Source organism: Ogataea parapolymorpha, chromosome II, assembly GCF_000187245.1.
Source record: "Ogataea parapolymorpha DL-1 chromosome II, whole genome shotgun sequence".
Lineage (NCBI taxonomy): Eukaryota > Fungi > Ascomycota > Pichiomycetes > Pichiales > Pichiaceae > Ogataea > Ogataea parapolymorpha.
In genome coordinates this window covers 40168-59893 of record NC_027865.1, presented here as the reverse complement: position 1 = coordinate 59893, position 19726 = coordinate 40168, and the positions used below count along the sequence as shown (strand labels likewise).

At 51.5% G+C, this 19726-nt stretch overlaps 13 protein-coding genes across 13 annotated transcripts; 7 read left to right on the top strand and 6 right to left on the bottom strand.

Moving 5' to 3' along the window:
- Positions 1–52: 52 nt before the first annotated feature.
- HPODL_05110 (uncharacterized protein) lies at positions 53–1489 on the bottom strand (the record flags this gene model as incomplete). Its single annotated transcript, XM_014080891.1, has 1 exon — positions 53–1489. The coding sequence occupies one exon, from the start codon at positions 1487–1489 to the stop codon at positions 53–55; it is 1437 nt and encodes a 478-aa protein (XP_013936366.1).
- Positions 1490–1707: 218 nt separating this feature from the next.
- HPODL_04555 (Saccharolysin) lies at positions 1708–3750 on the top strand (the record flags this gene model as incomplete). Its single annotated transcript, XM_014080890.1, has 1 exon — positions 1708–3750. The coding sequence occupies one exon, from the start codon at positions 1708–1710 to the stop codon at positions 3748–3750; it is 2043 nt and encodes a 680-aa protein (XP_013936365.1).
- Positions 3751–3813: 63 nt separating this feature from the next.
- Positions 3814–4464, top strand: HPODL_04554 (U1 small nuclear ribonucleoprotein A; the record flags this gene model as incomplete). The annotated part of the gene is made up of 1 exon (XM_014080889.1): positions 3814–4464. The coding sequence occupies one exon, from the start codon at positions 3814–3816 to the stop codon at positions 4462–4464; it is 651 nt and encodes a 216-aa protein (XP_013936364.1).
- A 29-nt stretch (positions 4465–4493) lies between these two features.
- On the bottom strand, positions 4494–4976 carry HPODL_04553 (uncharacterized protein; the record flags this gene model as incomplete). The annotated part of the gene is made up of 1 exon (XM_014080888.1): positions 4494–4976. One exon carries the CDS (start codon positions 4974–4976, stop codon positions 4494–4496), a length of 483 nt encoding a protein of 160 aa, XP_013936363.1.
- Positions 4977–5079: 103 nt separating this feature from the next.
- HPODL_04552 (uncharacterized protein) lies at positions 5080–5760 on the bottom strand (the record flags this gene model as incomplete). The annotated part of the gene is made up of 1 exon (XM_014080887.1): positions 5080–5760. One exon carries the CDS (start codon positions 5758–5760, stop codon positions 5080–5082), a length of 681 nt encoding a protein of 226 aa, XP_013936362.1.
- An 84-nt stretch (positions 5761–5844) lies between these two features.
- On the bottom strand, positions 5845–7167 carry HPODL_04551 (uncharacterized protein; the record flags this gene model as incomplete). The annotated part of the gene is made up of 1 exon (XM_014080886.1): positions 5845–7167. The coding sequence occupies one exon, from the start codon at positions 7165–7167 to the stop codon at positions 5845–5847; it is 1323 nt and encodes a 440-aa protein (XP_013936361.1).
- A 658-nt stretch (positions 7168–7825) lies between these two features.
- Positions 7826–8596, top strand: HPODL_04550 (uncharacterized protein; the record flags this gene model as incomplete). Its single annotated transcript, XM_014080885.1, has 1 exon — positions 7826–8596. One exon carries the CDS (start codon positions 7826–7828, stop codon positions 8594–8596), a length of 771 nt encoding a protein of 256 aa, XP_013936360.1.
- Positions 8597–8701: 105 nt separating this feature from the next.
- HPODL_04549 (putative dipeptidase) lies at positions 8702–9964 on the top strand (the record flags this gene model as incomplete). Its single annotated transcript, XM_014080884.1, has 1 exon — positions 8702–9964. The coding sequence occupies one exon, from the start codon at positions 8702–8704 to the stop codon at positions 9962–9964; it is 1263 nt and encodes a 420-aa protein (XP_013936359.1).
- A 13-nt stretch (positions 9965–9977) lies between these two features.
- Positions 9978–11891, bottom strand: HPODL_04548 (uncharacterized protein; the record flags this gene model as incomplete). The annotated part of the gene is made up of 1 exon (XM_014080883.1): positions 9978–11891. One exon carries the CDS (start codon positions 11889–11891, stop codon positions 9978–9980), a length of 1914 nt encoding a protein of 637 aa, XP_013936358.1.
- Positions 11892–11998: 107 nt separating this feature from the next.
- Positions 11999–13519, top strand: HPODL_04547 (L-saccharopine oxidase; the record flags this gene model as incomplete). Its single annotated transcript, XM_014080882.1, has 1 exon — positions 11999–13519. The coding sequence occupies one exon, from the start codon at positions 11999–12001 to the stop codon at positions 13517–13519; it is 1521 nt and encodes a 506-aa protein (XP_013936357.1).
- Positions 13520–13666: 147 nt separating this feature from the next.
- HPODL_04546 (uncharacterized protein) lies at positions 13667–14743 on the top strand (the record flags this gene model as incomplete). Its single annotated transcript, XM_014080881.1, has 1 exon — positions 13667–14743. One exon carries the CDS (start codon positions 13667–13669, stop codon positions 14741–14743), a length of 1077 nt encoding a protein of 358 aa, XP_013936356.1.
- Positions 14744–16345, bottom strand: HPODL_04545 (putative allantoate permease of the major facilitator superfamily; the record flags this gene model as incomplete). Its single annotated transcript, XM_014080880.1, has 1 exon — positions 14744–16345. One exon carries the CDS (start codon positions 16343–16345, stop codon positions 14744–14746), a length of 1602 nt encoding a protein of 533 aa, XP_013936355.1.
- Positions 16346–17947: 1602 nt separating this feature from the next.
- On the top strand, positions 17948–19696 carry HPODL_04544 (rRNA methylase, putative, group 3; the record flags this gene model as incomplete). The annotated part of the gene is made up of 1 exon (XM_014080879.1): positions 17948–19696. The coding sequence occupies one exon, from the start codon at positions 17948–17950 to the stop codon at positions 19694–19696; it is 1749 nt and encodes a 582-aa protein (XP_013936354.1).
- Positions 19697–19726: the final 30 nt, after the last annotated feature.

Below are 19726 nucleotides of genomic sequence, written 5' to 3'. Positions count from 1 at the left end.
AGAGTTTAATACACAGCCTGGAAAAATTTATTATGTACACAGCCTTGGCTACCTAGTCGTTGGTTACGGAGTGCGCTTCTTGGGCGTCGTTGAACTCCTCGTCCGACGTGTTGGTATAATTATCGAGGATGTCATCGGTGCCGGACGATATTGCAACCTGCTGGAGCTGCATGTCAATTTCGAGCTCCTCCTTCAAGGTCGGTTCGGGAACGGACTCTGGCATCTCGTCTTTGCCGTTCTCCAACTGCACGGTCTTCTCGCTTGCTGTGTCGGTATTTGGAACATTCTGAGGGATTTGCTCTGTCTCAGCAGGCGCTTCTGCATTGTTGTCTGTTTCTTGGACAGGTTGCTGACCGAGCCAGCTATTTTTCCAGCCGTACACCAATCCATTTTCGTCGGACTCGTCCCAAATGCCCAACTTCGAATAGAACAAGCGGCCGCGCAGCTCTGCAAGCTCACACCATACACGTAACACCTCCTCTTCGTCCTGAGTCTGCGATATAGTCTTGATGCGAGAAAGCAAGTCCACGGTGCGTCTCAGCTTGGTAGAGCACGAGATGCAGAGTAAATATTCCACCTCTCTGACTCTCAGAACGTACAATCTGGCATAATTGATACCCATGCGTGCCTCTCCACATAGGGAACACTTGGCCTCCATCGCCACCGGTCTATCCGTCTCGTACTTGAACATCCTCAGGTTCAGGCTTTTGACAGACAATGGCGGTGAAGACGGCGCAGACTGGGCCTGTGCGGCCTTCCAGAGCTCTGTTGAGGCGCTTAATGGCTCTATGACGACTTTTGACTCGAACAGACTGTTAATAAACGATTTCTTTTGGAAAAACTTGATCGACGGAGATAGATCTAGACGTAGCACCGGCTCAATCTCCTCACTCACCAAGTGGCGGTAAAAAGACGTTTCTCTGATATTTTGGAAGCTTTCGAGTGACTCTTTGAACTGGTTGAACAAAAGCATGTCAAAACGCAGCTGGTTGAATGTTGGAGAGTATATGGGCTGGCCGTTGTACTTTATGAGTTTGGGAAGCGTAAACTGCGAGTCCGGCAACAATTCCGAATTAACTCTCGAAGGTGGTGTCTGCGACGGATCCTGGTGCTCCAGCTCAGCTATGAGCCGTTTGAGGTTCCTGAGCTCGTTGTTAAGCAGGTCTATTGTCGTGTCACGATCCTTGAGTGTCTCGACCAGTTTCTCGTTCCTCAGCTTGAAATCGTTTGCCACGATGTTTGCCTCCTTCACCTTTTCGTTGGCCTGGTCAAACAGCGTGGCACTCAGATCCTCCATCTCATAGCTCAAACGTTCGACCTCTTTATCGCTATCCTCCTTTTGTTTTCGGCTCTCCACCAGTTGGCGTTTCAATTCCTGAATTTTTTGGTGCGTGTTCAGCAGACTCACCTCCAGCTTCGAGTTTTTCTCTGTCTGCTCCAGCAGCTGGAGCGAGAGCTGCTCAATAATCTCTTCATTGCTCGATGCCATAAAGAATATTATTTCGTTGTGTAGATTAATTTGAAATTTGTGGATTAGATAAGCTGGGCAGGCGTCTCCGTTGGAAGAGCCTAAATACACAAGAATACCAGATCAGCGGTAGGGCAACTCTAAGCAAGGACGACTCGAGTGCCGCAAGAACTGGTTTTTTACACCAATACGCCAACTTGGTACAGTCCACCAACCTCTTCGGTTTCAGGTGGTGAAAAATGCCAAAAACCCTGTTCTATATTTTACCTGTGGTGTTTGCAATCTTTGTTTACTGGAGCATGGACAACACTCAACAACCTTTGGAATGGGATCACTCCCCTGAGCAGATTTTGCAGCTGGCAGATCAGCTGATCACAGAGGGCAGGGAGCTCGACGACCTCGTCGCCAGCACCGCGGACAATGCGTCGTTTAAAAACACCATCGCGCCAATTGCCCATCTGGAAAACGTGCAAGCCAGAATATCCAACCAGATTACTTTTTACCAGCATGTTTCTGCCTCGAAGGAGCTTCGAGACGCCTCCAACGAGGCCGACAAAAAGCTCAGAGAGTTCAGCATCGAGTCCGGCCTGCGTGAGGACGTCTACAAGGCGATCCATGCTGTCTACGAAAACGAGCTGGACAAATTGGAGGGGGAGGACAAGAGATTCTTGGAAAAAGTCCACCGTCAGTATGAACGCAATGGATTGAACAAGCCTGAGAATGTTCGAGAGCAAATCAAGAACCTCAAGCAGAAGCTGTCCACTTACGCTCTCGAATTCTCCAAAAATTTGGGTGAAGAAACTGAGCACATTTGGTTCACCAAGGAGGAGCTCGAGGGTGTCCCCGAGGACGTTGTGGCCCAGTTTGAGCAGGAAAACGGCAAGTACAAGATGACATTCAAATATCCTGACCTGTTCCCTGTTTTGAAGTATGCCAAGAACCCAGAGACCCGGAAACGGGCGTTTGTGGGCGACCAGAACAAGGTGAAGGAAAACGGCCCGCTTCTGAAACAGGCCGTCGAGACTCGTGCCGAACTGGCCAAACTGCTCGGCTATGAAAACTTCTCGGAGTATATTCTGGAGGAGCGCATGGCAAAGACACCAAAGACCGTCATGGACTTTTTGGTTGACCTCAGAGACAAGCTCAAGCCATTGGGAAAACAAGAAATTCAGAATTTGGAGAAGCTAAAGCAAAAAGAGACGGGAGATCTCGAGTACTATGTTTGGGATCACAGATACTACCACAATAAAATGCTTGAGGAGCAGTACCAGGTTGATGAAAAACAAATATCCGAATACTTCCCTTTGAAGCAGACAATCGAGCGGATGTTGGCCATCTACGAGAAAATCTTCCAGCTGAGATTCAAGCAGGTTGAGAACCCAAAGACGTGGCATTCTGAGGTCCAGCAATTTTCCGTTTGGAAAACCGATTCCAAAGAAGAATTTGTTGGATATCTGTACTTTGACCTACACCCACGCGAGGGAAAGTACGGACATGCTGCCAACTTCGGGCTTGCTCCAGGGTACATTGACGTCAAGACTGGCAGGAAAGTGTACCCTTCAACCTCACTAGTGTGCAACTTTACACGGGATCTGGCTAAGAAGCCTTCGTTGCTGAAACATGACGAGGTGGTCACCTTTTTCCACGAGCTGGGCCACGGAATCCACGATTTGCTGGGAGAGACCAAGTATGCCAGATTCCATGGCACCTCTGTAAGCTGGGACTTTGTGGAAATGCCGTCTCAGCTGCTGGAATATTTCTGCTGGAGCAAGGACCAGCTCAAATTTCTGTCAGGCCACTATGAAACCGGAGAGGCACTTCCTGATAACCTGATAGACTCTCTGATCAAATCCAAGAACGTCAATGGCGCGCTGTTCAACTTGCGCCAGCTGCACTTTGGATTGTTCGACATGAGCCTCCACACCTCTGTCGACGGCAAGGTTGACATGGACCGTCTGTGGAACGACCTGCGTGAGGAGGTAGCTCTGGTGAAAAACGGCGGCCAAACCACCACCGGATACGCTTCATTTGGCCATCTCATGGGCGGCTATGCCTCCGGTTACTATGGGTACCTATGGTCACAAGTCTTTGCTGCAGACATTTTCTACACCAAGTTCAAGGAGGATCCATTTAACGTGAAGAGCGGTCTGGAGTACAGAAGAAAGGTGCTGGAAAAGGGAGGTTCACAGGAGGAAATGGATCTTTTGGTTGATCTTCTTGGCAGAAAGCCCTCGTCGGATGCATTTTTGCAGGAGTTGGGATTGCAAAAGGCTAGCAACTGATATGTACATAACAGCCTCCGGGCAGTGCATTTCTGAAATTTTCGTGTAGCAATTTTTAGGTCCATGTCTATCTGCACACTGTATGTGCGCAATTTGAACGAACGGCTTTCGCACCAGAAGCTCCGCTCGGCGCTGGAGCAGCTGTTTAGCGAACTTGGCATACCTATCCAAGAAATTAAGCTGTTCAAAAATCTACAATTAAGAGGACAGGCTTTTATTACGCTAAAGTCGCACGAGGACTGCGTGCGTGCGATTGAACACCTCAACACGAAAGTCATTTTTGACAAGCCAATGGACATGTATATTGCGAAAACCAACAGCGACCTTGCGGTACAGGAACATATGGAACAGTCCGCGTATGAGCAATATCTACAAGAACAGCGCGCACAGAGATTGGAGAAACGAACCAAGAAACGCAAGTCGACGCTACAGACGCCTACGATGGCTAAGAAACGCAAGATTCCAGGAGCCAGGGCTGCAGAACCTCATAAAATCTTGTTGGTCACCAACGTCCCCAGCTCGGCTACCAGAGATCAGGTGGAATCTATCTTCGAGAAGTTTACTGGTTTCCTGAACGTGAACATCGTGCACATCCGAAACCTCGCGCTTGTGGAATTCCGCTCAGACCTTGAGTCGGCGCGGTGTCTGGAAAGTCTGGGAACCTCGATAAAAATCAATGATACAGACTGCTACCTACAGTTCGCCAAAAAATAAACGCACTAATATTTTACCATTCATTATCGTTAGTACTTTCCTGTGATGATAGTACGGAAGGCATCGAAAATGCTTTCCCGCTCTTGTCCTCCACGGTTGACGTCCCTCATCAGTCTGGCGTAATAGTTGGGGTTTCCCTTCGGCTCAAGCAGTTTTTTGTCCACCTTGTAGTGGTCCGCCCATTTGTTGTCTGCGATATTCTTCAGCGACTTGTACTGCTGGTTCAGGATGTCAGCGTCAAACAGCTCCTTTTTGTAGTTGGGGGCGGCGTTTTCGTCGGCAAAAATCATTCTTTTGAGCTTTTGCACGTCGATCTTGATCAGTTTCTGCTGTTTCTTCTGCTCGAGGGCCTGTTCCTCTAGAATTTTTTTCGGGATCGGTATCGAGCCGATATTACAGAAACGCTCGATCTGCGAGAACTTGAACGACGCGTAGTGCTTCACCTTGTCGGCGGGGTATTTTTCCAGAAGCGAAACGATTTTTTTGGCGGTGTTCGTGAATGTGCTAGTCATGACTATTCATTAAATTATATGATTTTCCGATTGGCTTGAAATATTTTTTTTATATTCTGCACCCTTGCACCAGATAGCCGTCTAGCAGCGTTGAGCATTGGTATCACTTAATGTAGTTACGGATCGGTTGATTCAGCAGCCGATCTTCAAACTCGTCAAAGCTCTGGTGTTTCTCCCCGAGGATCCTGTCAAAATATTGGGTGCGTCTCCGAATACGCGCGCTGCAGGCCTCCTTAATAAAAGGAGATTGTATATCCAACAAACGCTTTACTTTCCTGATGTAAAGCTTGCCCTTGTTTGGAGCTTCCAGGTACAAAATGTCTGCGTCCTTCGCCTCTTGTCTTAGTTTCTCTTGATTTTCAATCTCCAGCGCCTCCATATCAAAATTGTACTTGAGCCCCAGATCGTTGCACTCGACCTTCTTCAAAATCGGTTTCTGGACAATTGGATACTTTCCAGGGGTGAGGATGCCTTTCGCTCGGATGTATTTGTCCACTCGCGAGTCCACGTAGGAAGCTCCGCGAACTTTTGAGGCGAGTCTCAAAAACATGCTTTTCAGCAGCAGTTCTTCTTTTACCTGATTTCTGACCATGTCTTGATAGTGTTTTTGGCGCAGGCCGGTGAGATCGCACAGTTTTAGCAGATCCTCCAAAAACCTGTCGTCTTGCTGCGAATGGCCCACATCGGCCATGATGTAGCACGGTTTGCGGTCAGTCTCGAAAATCAGCGGGTGCGATCGGTCGGTCGACGCAACCGAGCTCCAATCCTTGAGTTCGTAGAACATGGCAGTAGGAATAGGAACTGTCCCGCAGCGATATTTATACGTTTGGGCATTAGCAGATAAACAGAACATGGTAAAAAGCTGAGCTCACGCGATTATTTCCATATTTCCAAAATCAAGATTCTGTATCTGCTTGTCAAACATGGCCACCATGTCCGCGCTGATTTGCAACGCTGCGTCGTAGTCGTAATTTTGCAGCTTTTCTTTTACCTGCTCCCGGCGATCGAAAGCGTCGAGAATTGCACTGCCCAGAAAACTGTCTAGAGTGTTGCGTTCCAGCCACCCGACTACCTGAGAAAGTCTGTGGCTAAAGTATGTCAGGTTCTTGACCGTGGCAATCCGCTTGTACATCTGGATGCGCAGAGCCGGCGCCATATTTTCGTTTGGAAAATGATAGTGATCCAGAACAGTTTCTGCAAATGACCACATACAGTCGGCCAGATTCAGCGCAGGAACGTAGCCGTGGTAGCTTTCGGTGTGCGCAAAATAGACGGATCCCCACGATTTTATGTTGAGAAACGTGTTTTCATTGCTGGAGTAGATGCTATGGTTGTCGACGGACATGGTGCGGATCGAGTGGTCTGTCAGCTCAAACGGATAGTAGACGAGGTATATTGTGGAATTGGAGCTGTTGTGCGAGAGATAGAAGTCTGCTAAGTTGGGCAACACAGACAGCTCTTCGGGGAAATGTTCGTCTATGTAGCGGGACGGCGACTTGACGTCCTCATCCACATGCAAAAATTCCAGGGTGTAGTTGGACAGGATGCTGAGAACGGGCTCCAGATGCATTTTCACGGCCTGCTCAACTTCCCAGTTGGTTTGGGCACTCAACATGACAAACACAAGCCGCAGAGGGTCCTGCAAGGAGGTCTCAAATTGCCAGTGGTGCAAAAAGCTGTGGTTATTCGAGTCGTGGTCCACCAGCTGCAGAAAACTGTCTGCAACGTAATTCTTGATCTCGTCGTTGTAGCAGTGATCCAGCAGCAGCTGCGTGCCAAAATACGGCACATCGTTGGCGTCCACCGCCTCCAGCGTGTAGAAAAGCGCTGCGTACCCCTCGACGGCGTCCACGTAAATGCCGTTGCCGTCGCTGATGAAAAATTTCATTAGCAGAGCATCGGTCTGATTAGTGTATTCGTAGAAATCAAACTGCACATCGGGCAGTGTGCGCTCTGTTTCTCGCAGTCTCCCGAGGGTCTGGATGTGTATGGCTTCTCCGACGTCGAGAAATCGCAGATCTGAAGACTCGATGTATACTGGAATTTTGATGGTGACGTCGTCGAGGGGATGTTGGACATAGTAGCGTAGCACATGTAGCGGGATTGTGTTTCTGTTCAGGAGGTTCAGCAGCTGCTGATATACAAGAGGCAATATCAGTGCAATGACCAGCACCAATGTTGGCTTGAACATATGAAATACTCTGAAAAATTAAAATAAATCTAAGCCTGAAGAAGGATAGGGGGCTTGGAATATGGCGGTGTCTAGATGAGAAGCCATGCCACGAGGGTCAAAGGGACTTGCCTATGTTGCTGGTTCTAATGTGCCGGCCGCCAGTCTACAATGGGTAGGTGAATAGGAAGTAGGGAATGTAGTGAACAGAATATAATTAATAACGGGATTTTTTTAAATACGCTTGATTCTGCTAGAGCACAGTAGACTCGCAAAAACTCATGGACAGCGATTGCGTTGCACATTCAGACAAAACAGAATAGCAAAACACAACGGTAAAACATTCTACAAGAACACCGGTTGCAATTAGGCATGCAACTCCTAGCTACACATGCGTTTTCTGCAGCAGCAATCTTCCGCCCAGTGCCCAGACCGCTCTCTTGCCGATTCTGCTCCGAGACTGCCTCGGGACGAATTTCGGCGCTTGGAACGCAAAACTAATTTCCTTATAAATCACACTTTGTAAGAAAGAGCGAACTCCGAGCCTGCACTCCGGAGAAAATAAATCTTACAAATTATTTTCAAATCGTAAGGCCGGAGAAGGCCGTAATGTTCCTTGGCCAATGACTATATAAAGGAAGCCTAAAATGTAGTTTTATCACTAACCAAAGACAGTATTATGACCCAAACAGTTTATCTCGTCGTCGGCGCCTCTAGAGGAATTGGACTCGCTGTTGCTACCAAATTGAGCGAGAATCCAGACAACTATGTTATTGGATCGTACAGAACCGCAAACACTGCCTCCAAACTCTTGGAGCTTGCCAAAAAACCCAACGTTGACACTGTCGTTATAGACATCGCCCATGAGGACTGCAAAGAACAATTGGAGAAGGAAATTGCCAAGCTGACAGATGGTATTGATGTGGCTATCATCAACGCTGGAGTTGCTAAGTCTCATTACCCAATTTTGGAGTGCTCCAGAGAATCTTTCATCGAACACTACTTGACCAACACCGTTGGTGCTGTTGAGGCTTATAAGGCCGCTCACGGCTTCTTGTTGAAGAAAAACACCCGGAAAGTCGTCTTCACCTCCAGCATTGCAGGTTCCATTGGCACCTACATGCCGCTACCTGTCGGCGCCTACGGAGCTTCAAAGGCCGCACTTAACTTTGTGATCAAAAGACTAAGCGAGGAGAATGCCAGTGAGAACTTCAGCTACGTTGGTGTCCACCCAGGTCTCGTTGTTACCAACAGTGCGCAAGATATTATTGACAAGGCTAAAAGCAACCCAACCGACCCGACTTCTATCGCGTTCCTTGAGTACGTCAAGAATAATAGCATTACCGCAGAAGCCAGTGCTGAAGGTGTTGTCACTACCATTGGATTGCTGTCGCCATACAACAGCGGCAGGCTCGTCCGCGTCGACGACCAGTCCGATTTCCCGGCCTGAGATAAAAACTGGGGATTACATAAGCTATGATAATAAAAGTCTTATCTCTCTCCCAAAGCGGCATCCGACGCCCTATAAATACCCGTGCAGCCCACCCTTACCGCCATGCCTGCGTCAGATCTATACGAGGAATTCCGGCGGCTATCAAAGGCGACGCCTGTCGTTGACGTCCACAACGACCTTCCCTACCAGCTCAGATGGCAGCTGCACTACGAAATCAACGAGGACAAGTTCCGGTTCGACGAGCCGCTCGTGTCGCAGACAGACCTGCGCCGCATGAAGCAGGGCGGCGTCGGCGTCCAGTTCTTCAGCTGCTGGATGGACTACCCGAGTCCCGACGAGCTGTACCAGGACTTTGAGAGACCCAACAGCATTGTGCGGGACACGCTCGAGCAGGTCGACATTATCAAACGGCTCGTCGACAAGTACTCGCGGAGCATGAAATTTGTGACAAGTGCGGATGAGGCGCTGCGCAGCTACCAGGAGTCGAACGGCGACATGATATCTGTCACAATGGGCGTTGAGGGCCTGCACCAGGTGGACACGTCGCTCGCCGTGGTGAGACAGTACTACGACCTTGGCGTGCGCTACATCACGCTGACTCATAACTGCGACAACCCGTTTGCCACCGCGTGCACGACTGTCATTGCCGGCAAGGAGGACAAGGGCCTCACCTCGTACGGCCGCGACTGCATTCGCGAGTTCAACCGCATCGGCATGATGGTGGACCTGAGTCACGTGTCGTACAAGACGATGGTGGACGTTTTGGAGATTGCGCGTGCGCCGGTGATTTTTTCGCACAGCTCGGCGTACACTCTGACAAACCACGAGCGGAACGTGCGGGACGACGTGCTGCAGATGGTGAAGACGAACGGCGGCGTTGTGTGTGTGGATTTTGTGCCCAACTTCATCAAGAAGCCCGACGCTGCCGACGCGTCGATCGACGACTGCGTCGACCATGTGCTGCACATTGTCAACCTCATTGGCTGGGACCATGTGGGGATCGGGTCGGATTTCGATGGCATGGGTGCCACGGGACCGAAGGGATTAGAGGATGTATCCAAATTCCCCGACCTCGTCGTCAAAGTGTGGGAAAAGTCCGGAGCTACGCACGAGGATATTCGCAAGTTTATGGGGCTGAATGTGCTGCGTGTGTGGAAAGAGTGCGAACTGGTTTCTGAGGCACTGAAGAACGAGCTGCCCGTCGAGACAAACTGGTCGGGCAGACAGTGGCGATTCCCGAAGTACATCACGCTGTGTCCGGAGTTGTTTCCCGGCGCGGCGACTGCGAAATCGACGCCAGACATGTTCTACGACGCCAAGCGGTACACTTTCAAGGACGTGGAGGGCGAGTACGATCCTAAATAAGAGAATTAGCTGTTTACAACGTGTAGTGGCCGGCGTCATTGTCCCAGATCTTGACGCTGATATTTTCGTCGATCTTCTGGTGCACCTTGCCGAGCTCGCTGAGAATCTGCGCCCAGGCCTCGTCGGAGAGCAGCGACTCGTCGCTTTGCGTGGAGGCGGCAGAATGGCCCGGATCCTGCGGACTTTGAGGCCGGCCAAACACCTGCTGCCAGGTTGCGTGTTTGAGCTCCTTCACAAGAGACCATCGCTGTTTACACAGCGGTGTCGTGTGGTCGGCCAAATACCCGAGATTTTGCACCGCGTCCGCCAAAACGCGCACCTTGACGCTCGCCTCGAGCGCATGGATGGCCTCCGACGAATGCACTCCGCGGTCCAGACACGCGATGTCGGCGATCAGGCTGCGCAACAGCGCCAAAATCGTCTGGATCGGCTGGAACTTGCGGATCTCCCAGAGATAACGCTTATTTTTCGGCATCGAGCCGTACGACAGATACTGCTGCAGCAAATGGATCTGGCTCTCCTCGAACTCGGGACTCACCGTGCGCAGCTGCACGTCAGACACAGACGAGGTCTCCGGGTTGCCAAACGTGCCCTCGTGGTCCGGATGTTTCTGCAGCGAGAGATCGACGAGCACGTGACACCGGTCAGCAAGCGACGAGATGACAGCGGTGCTGAACGCGAGCCAGTCGGCGTGGATTGTGCGCGCGTTGTCTAGCAGGCGCTGTGTCGCGGCAGAGCACTGCAGTGCCAGGTTATCTATGTCCCTGCGCAGCGCAAACCAGTCTTCGTCAGACGGTGTCTGTAGCCGGAACGCGAGCCGCAAAATGCGGCTGCACACCACGGCCCAGCCGAACCGGCGGTTCGCGAAGGTCACGTGCGCGTCGAGCACGAAGTCGCCTGTGCCGGACTTGGTGTACTCTGCCGGGAATAGCGTGTCGTGCTCGCCCTCGACGATGATGGGTGGCATCCGCGTCGAGAGCGCTGTCGTGCAGTCGAGGTAGTAGATCTGCCACCACAGAATGCGGCGTTGTTGCACGTCTCTGGCGTCCGCAATGCGGTGGTAGCTCCAGGGGTCGCGCTGCAGCTCGAGCAGCTGCGCCAGCCGCACGAGATACCCGACAGAGCCGCAATCGTCCGTGCGGCAGTCGGACCGCAGCACGTAGTGAAGAATAAACGACGCCTGGAGGTCTACGAGAGCGACTTTGGTGGGGAAGCCGTGCATCGCGAGCGCAATTTCGGTCGCACCCACGTAATACTTCATTTTGGCGACAAGCGCATCGCTATGGGGCCCAAATTGGTTATCGATTGACATCTCCTCAAACTCGGCGACCGACGCAGCGTACAGAATTGTGAGCAGCACGATATAAAACTCGAGCGACGCGTTTTTATCGTTGTCCCAAAACAGCTCGTAGTGCGGAAGAAACGAGCGCAGGTCGAAAATCGGCACCACTGGGTGGATTGAGCTCTGGTACCGGTCGATCAGCGTGTCTGCGTCGCGCTTTTCGGGGAGATACGAGCGCAGAAGCCGAAAATCCGGCGACACTTCGCCGGTCGCCAGACACAGCGACGGGCTCAAAATGCTCGTAAAAACGGGGCCGGCTCTCATTTCCGGCTTGAGTTCGCTGCCGGCACTGGAACCCGGCCAGAGCGCGCGGGGAACTTTGTTTGCTGTGGTGGTGCCAGCTTGGGTTTCAGCCGGCTTTTCAAGTGGCTTTTCGGACAGCGTTTCAGCTGACTTGTCAGGGCCGGGAGACGTTTGCGACGGATAGACACATGGCCTTTTTCGCATGTGACAGTAGCTACAGACGGGCAATTCCAAAGTGCATCTGCGCTTCCTCTCACGGCAGGTCACACATGCCCTGGCTTTGCTCTTGTGCAACTCCGGAACACGGAACTGTTGGACTCCAGGGATCGTCTTTGCGGACATTGAAAAAAATTAAAATTTCCCGCTTATCTGCAAATTTTCCATTATTGTGGAGCCGAGCCACAGCTCACTGGTTTGGGCAGACCTGCTCCGCGTATAAAAATAGCGGCATGCCAGGGGTTTTTGCCATGTACGACAAACAGGCCAAGATCATCATCGTGGGCTCTGGCGTGTTCGGGCTTTCGGCAGCCTACCACCTGGTGCAGAACGGGTACACGAATATCCATATATTCGACCGCACCAACTACAACGAGACCAAGTACCACCCATTGCGCGGGTCCGATAGCGCCAGCGGCGACATTAACAAGTTTTTCCGCGTCTACTACGAGACCAAGACGCTGTATTCAAAGCTTGCTGTCGAGGCCCTGGATGTGTGGGAGAAATGGAATGAGGAGATCCAGCAGCTTCCAGAAGCGGACAAGGCGCGGTTTATAGACGATGACCTGGAATTGATCCGGCTGTCGGGTGGACTGCGGATCTCCGACACGTCTGAGATGGCTCCAGTCGAAAAAGAGAACCTCGAGGGCTTTAAAAGACTGGGGTTGCGTGCTACTCAGTTTGACATCAATTCCGACGAAGACCTGCTGCGGGCGAAACTGCTGGGATTCCGCAGGAAACTCGCCGTAGTGCGCGATCTGCAGCAGCGGGGCAAGATCTCCACGGTCTCCGGCACACTGGACGGCATCGGGCGCATGCTCAAGGCCGACAAGGCGTGTTTTTTCGTGAAAATCCTGCTGGAGCACGCGGGTGTGAAATTTCACTACGGTGAGCAGGGAACATTCAGCGACAAAATTTCAACCGGGGACGTTATTGGCGGGATTATCACCGCGGACGGCCAGCACCACGCGGCAGACCTTGTGATTGTGAGCTCTGGCCCATGGACCGAGTCGCTCGTGCCCCAGCTGCAGCACCGCATCCACGCATCGCTCGCCAATATTGTGTATCTCGAGATCCCCAAGACCCGGCAAGATCTAATCGACAAGTACTCAGAATACCCCCACCTGCAGTGGAAGACGACCAGCAGCGAGCACGACCGCAACAAAAACCACGACGTGGGCGAGGGCGGGTTTGCTTTTTTTCCGCCAACCAGAAAGGAAGGAATTCTGAAAATCAACACCAGACAGAGAAAGTACTTGAATCCAGAGCGGGTTGGCGACCACTATGTTTCAATGCCCAAGACGCTCGGTGATGAGAGGCTGCCAAAAAGTGTTGTCCAAGAAGCCAAGGAAATTCTAATGGCAGTAGCTCCCGATGTGGTGCAGCTACCAGGGGTAAAATTGAAGACAAAATTGTTGTGGTATACGGACGCCATTAACAGCGACTTTGTGATTGACTTTGTGCCTGGCTACCAAAACCTAATCGTTGCTACTGGCGGCTCGTCGCACGCATTCAAGTTTCTGCCTGTTCTGGGTAAGACTGTGGTGGACAGGGTGCTGGGCCGCGAAAACGAGTACACGGAGCTATTCAGATGGAAAGATCCGCAAGACATCAGGGTGGACAATTATTTGCTGAAGGAGGAGCATATAGAGAGGGACGAAAAGAGAAGGTTTGACACGGCGGTTCTGTGCACAGACACAGACCTAGAGTTTTCGGCAGCCGATCTTGAACGTCTGGACCAGGTGACTATTTGATGCGGAGATCGCCTTCCCGATTAGGAAATAAAAGCAGATAAGGTGTGGCTCTCGCCACATCCGGAAGCGGGTGTTTCTCCGTCGTAGTTACTGATCTGGGGTACTATATAACTCAGCTCATTTAGTTTGAGCTCATTCTGACTTATCATGACTGTTCTTAACCTAGAGAAGATCTTGCTACCCCACGCACACGTCTTCCGGGGCCGCGAATTCCCCGTTGCGTACAACTTACACAACGACGACGGCAGCCACTCGCCGGACGAGGTGGCGGCCTTCCTGGCGGAGCTTGGCGCGCGCGGGTTTTTCAACGAGCAGCTGAAAAATCACGGCGTTGTGGTTCTCCGGCACACAGGCACGACCGATCCAGAGGTAATCTCGCGGTACGTGGAGGCCATTGCAACGAGCAGCGGAGACGAGGAGTTCGAGCAGACGGGAGTGACCGCCAAGCGGACCATCATTACTCCACATCTGTCCACTGCAAACGAGGGACCAAGCGATCTGGCTATTTATCAGCACAACGAATTTTCAAGGTTTCTGAAATACCCCAGCAAGCTGTTTTTCGTGTGCGCCAAGTACAACGCCACTGGCGGAGCAACGCCTCTCGTGCACGGCGGCGAGCTTTTCGCCGCTCTGGAGCAGATATATCCCGATTTTTTGACCGAGCTTGGAAATAAAGGTCTGTACATGAAACAGACCTGGCCGCTGGAAACCGACAATAACACCGCCTGGAAAGACTATTTCTGTTTCGGCAGGGATCTGGACAGCAGCGAAGACTTGGAGACGCAGAAGAAGAAAGCAAGTCTGCTGGTGGAGGAATATGTAAGCAAGGACTACTATTTCGACGAGAACAACGACCTTATCGTTGGCCAGCACTCCAAGCCGATTCGCAACTACAAAGTGTCGGGAACAGAGTCGTATCCGGTGCTGTTCAACAGCATTGCAGCCTACTATGCCGACAGCAAGTTCAAGTCCAATGCGTACCAGAAAACCGCCGCTTTGGATTACGATAACTCAGAGCCTATCCCTACCAAATATCTGGACGAGCTGCTGGAGCAGTCGATCAAGCTGGCGTACCGCCACGAGTGGCAGGAAGGCGACATTGCGATTGTGGACAACCACCAGGTCAGCCACGGACGGGAGCCCTGGGCCGGCGAAAGGCACATTTTGGTGAGCATGTGGGACCAGAAAAATAAACCAGAGTACGAGCCTTGGAGTAGAAATTAGTTATAAAGGATATATAAATTTCTTATTTTCGAGGTCGGTCAGGTCCAGCATGGAAACGTCCACTTTTTGGCGCACAATCTCGCCGTTCTCGCCGTTCACGTCGATGTAGCCGTAGTCTTGTCCGTCGTCGTTCTCCATTGCAGCCAGTCTTTGTTTGTTGCGTCTCAGGAGAATGAACCTGATCACCAGCAGGCACAGCGGACACAGCGTGAACGAGCACACGATCTGGACGCTCCAGGACACAATGTACCGCGGAGCGTACTCAGACTGCCACAGCTGCGGCGAAATGAAGTTTGCTACCGAGTAGGCCACCATGAAAAGCGCAGTTCTCGTGAGTTTTTTCGTGTAGCCAGCGGCCGTCGTGGTGCACAGGGAAAAGATAATAATGTAGGCGGTACCATTTGGCCGGGTCATGAAAATACCGGCAAGAATGCCCGGCTTGTTATCGTACGGCATGGTGACCGCAAGCATGCCGCCCAGCCACGCAACAGACAAACAGACACACGCAACGTAGACGGACTGTCTGCGGAAGATTCTTAGTGCTATTGAGCCGGCGATGGCAGCGAAAACGCCAAACCCGGTTTGCACCACCATTAAAAGCGTTGTCGTCAGGTTGCTGAAGCCAAGCGCCTTGTACACGATCGAGGCCTCGTACGTGGTGGAGTTTTCGAGCATGTTGAGGAAGATCGCCACCACAAACAGCCACGTGATCGGGTCTTTGATGGTTTCGATGAACTGGTAGGTTTTGAACGTTTTCTGCTCGATCGAGGATCTGGAGCTTTTTTTGACGCGACGGACAATGTGCACCTTCTCCTCGACGCTGAGGAATTTTGCCGTGGCTGGGTTATCTGGATAGATAAAGAAGCAGATCACCGACACGAGAGCGGAAAGAAGCCCAACATATAGCCAGTACCATTTCCACGGTCTCCAGACCGTGGTGTGTTGCAACGCGTACGAGACAAACCCACACGGGATGTCAACTCCGATACAGGAAACCCAGAAGATAGGGTTGACGATTGCCTGCTCCTCGACCGTGAAAAACATGGTTATCGTGTGCTCGACGCATGGAGTTATACCGGACTCGAAAAATCCCAAGAAAAACCGCAAAGCAGACAGCCCGCCATAAGTCTTGCAACCAAGCGTGCAAAGCGACAGCAGGCACCACGTCGCCGTGACAAAGGTCACGTACTTGGAGATTGGCAGTTTCTGGAACACCAGATGCGACGGGAACTGGCCCAGCAGGTACCCAACATAGAAATACGTCTGGATATTGTTATACTCTTGCGTCGTCAGGTTCATGTCCTGAAACACCCCTGTCAAAGACGCATAACTGATGGCATTCTTGTCCACAAACAGCGTGGCATTGACCAGACACACTAGCGGCAGCACCGTGAACCAGAGCTTGCGAACAAGCTTCTTTTCCTGCTCCGGACTGATCTCCGCCACCTTGGCGTCATGCTGGTCCATCAGATCAAGGGTCTCGTCCGCATACTTCTTTGTGATCTCTCTGTGGTTTTCCTTGGAAAAGAGCCAGCTTTTCCATTTGGAACCGGAATCAAGGGTGTTCACCTGAACTTCCTGTGTGCTTGATTTTTCAGACATGCTGCTCAACGGCAGATGTCAAGGTTTATATACCGTCATTCTGCTCGTGGTGGCTCGCAATGTGCGTGCTGTGTGTGAATCGCCGCGGCTCTTTGTCCCAATAAGTAACCAATCTCCGCCAGCTATGGCGAGAGCCACACCGTTCACGTCAGGGGCGTGGTGCGAGGTGTGGACCTTACAGATTTCTTGGATGCAGCAGAGCGGACATATGCCAAGCTTCAGAGTCTTGGATTTGTGGAAAGCTGTGAAAATCAGTCTGGCAGTCTAATCGGCCAACCGCTCTGTGCAATAATAACGTAATAACTGCAACCACAGGAAAATAAATAGATTACAATCTACACCGAGCATATTTGTATGAAAAGCTTACGTGCGACAGTGCTAGATCTGAGGTCTGAAATGGGTGGCAACGCTTTGTTCTTGCTAGAGGCAAATTGGTTATGCTTTGGACTTTTATAGCACGCCGCAACCACACAATATGTCAGCAGACCTAGCAGAAGTTGAAGGACCTGGATGGCTAGGCTTGTGAAGCCTTGTTAACATGGTCCGTGTGAAACTGTACTAGAAACTTCAGCAGTTGACAATTTCAGAGCCGGCTGTTGCACGAGCCAAAAATACTACACGTGGTCTACTATGCCTATTCTCCAAGCGCTAGGAATTGCTCGACATGGATGGATCTCTACCATGGATACCGCAAGTAATCAGCAGGACACAATAAAACGTCAGAGTGTGCAACTACTTGAATAAGTGTGACGGGAAACGGCAACCAGAGGGACAAGATAGCAAAAACCTGGACAGTGTACTTTTCAGATGTCATGTCTAATAACGTTAGGAGATGCAGAGATGCTGGCTATACATGAGAAGTATCCTGCTGTCCAAAATATTCGGCTCTATCTCGGTTAAAGCTGCTCTCTTGAGCTCAGTCAGGCGGCTAGACAATTTTTCGTGTCCAATGAACAACATCTCGGGGCCAGCGAAAACAAATTATATCCTCGTAAATATATTATCTATTCACCTTTTTGTGTTTCTCCTGCTACAGGCCTGTCTTCTGCTATGGATCTTCGCACTTGACGAGACAGCGTTAACGCGACTCGTCCTGGGCCGATTTTGACACGGCAAAATAAGATGTCGACAGCTGCGTGAACGCCCTGCAGCACCGCCAAGAAATATCTGCAGCTATTGTGAACCGCAGCTCCTGCCACCCAAAAACATCTGACGAACCAGTCTTACCCTACTTAGCTTGGGTGCTCCAGAGCATTCTATTGTAGTCCTTGGCACGGCTTGTCGGGCTTAGAATACGCATCTCAAACTTGCCACCTCGTCCAAGCCCTATTGTATTAGCCATCCTTGCAACCGAGCGACCAGAACCATTTTCTGGCTGTAGATCTGCGCAGCGAACCGCGGCAAACAAGATTGCCCCATCGCTTTGTCTTCCCCCCACGTAACCCTCCCTCCCTGACAAACACTCATTTTTGCCGGGCTATAATTTTCAGACCCTGCATCTCATCGACCTGCATGCATCTTTTTCTGTCCGATTACGCCGTCCCGTCCTTCGTTCCGTCCCCTTGGCAGCTATATAACCGTCTACATCTTGGCGTCTCGACAATGATGTCCCCGGCTAAAAGCTCAGAACAGGACCATGCCGAGTCCGCGCACTCGCTCCCCACCTCTGAGTCCTTGCCCGTGTATGCTATGGGCAACATCGAGAAGTCGTTTGGTGTTCGTCGGGCAGAGGCCCAGATCAAACAATACAACAAGAAGTACCAGAAAGTGCTCATTTTCCTGTCCATCTTCATGATGGCCTACGTATTCCGGCTCGACGCCGCGGTTAGAAAGACGTTCCAGACGTATGCTACCAACTCGTACAAGGCGCACTCGCTTGTCTCGACCGTTTCGACCGTCCGCTCGGTGGCCGCCGTGTGCGCATTGATCATTTACGGCAGATGCTGCGACATCTTCGGCCGCATGGAGATCCTGTGTGTCAGCCTGCTGCTCTACGCTGTCGGCTCGGTGATCGAGTCGCAGGCGTACGAGGTGACGCGGTTCGCTGCGGGCGCAATATTGTACCAAATCGGCTTGACAGGCATCCAGATCTGCACCCTGGTGATCACGGCAGACTTCTCGAACCTCAACTGGCGCACGTTCTGCGTCTTCATCGACGCCATGCCGCTCATCATTAACACATGGATCTCGGGCAACGTTGTGAGCAGCATCGGCGAGGAGAACTGGTCGTGGGGGATCGGTATGTGGGCCATTATCATGCCGGTGGCCGGGCTGCCGCTCGTGCTCATGCTGCTACACATGCGGTACCTGGCTGTGAAAAACGGCGATCTGCACGAGGAACTGCAGCGCCCGCGAATGCGTAGCAGACAGTTCTGGCTCGACCTTTGGAATATTTTGTTCTGGCAACTTGACGCCGTCGGCGTGCTCGGCGCTGCTCTCCTGATCGGCCTATTTCTCACACCATTCACCCTGGCCGGCGGAGAGGACCAGCAATGGCGCACGGCCAAGGTGATTGTCCCGCTCGTTCTCAGCGGCGTGCTGCTCCCGCTGGTGGTGCTTTGGGAGAGCAAGTATGCCACGCATCCAATTCTCACCCGCAAGATCGTCAAGCACCGCTCCGTGATTCCCGCACTCGTGATCGGCTTCTGGTCCAGTGTGGCCTGGGAACTGGAGGGTGAGTACCTCTACACAGTGCTGGTGGTGGCTTTCCACCAAAGTGTCAAGGCGGCAACACGGATAGCGTCGCTGTTCAGCTTTTCTGCGGCTCTCGGCGGCGTGTTTCTTGGCCTGATCATCGTGGCAGTCAGAAAAATGAAACTCATCATGTTTGCCGGCATTGGCATCTCTTTCATCGCGTACGGTCTCATGTATAGGTACCGGACCGGCGAGGCTTACGTGGGGGGTATGATTGCCGGGCAGGTGCTTTTGGGAATCGGTTCTGCCGGGTACACCCACCAGGTCAGAGTGTCGTTGCAATCGTACGTCAACCACGAGTATCTGGCCAACATCACGGCATTGTACTCGGCAATGACGAGTCTGGGCTCTGCTGTGGGGTCGTCAATCGCAGGCGCAATCTGGACACAAGTTCTGCCCGGCCAGATTGCCAAAAAAATGCAAAACTCACAGATGGCAGCACTGGCGTACGAGGCTCCGTTGAAATTTATTACGAAGCACGCGTGGGGCAGCGATGCCAGAATACAGCTGGTCGACTCCTACGACTACGTTCAGCGCATATTCCTCATTATTGCGCTATGTTTCTGTGTGCCGATTCTGGCATTAATGTTTCTGATCGAGGACCCAAAACTCAAAAGTGTCACGTCGCTCGAACTGGAGGAGAAATATGAAAAATAAATAAATGAAATAATTAATTTAATTTAATTC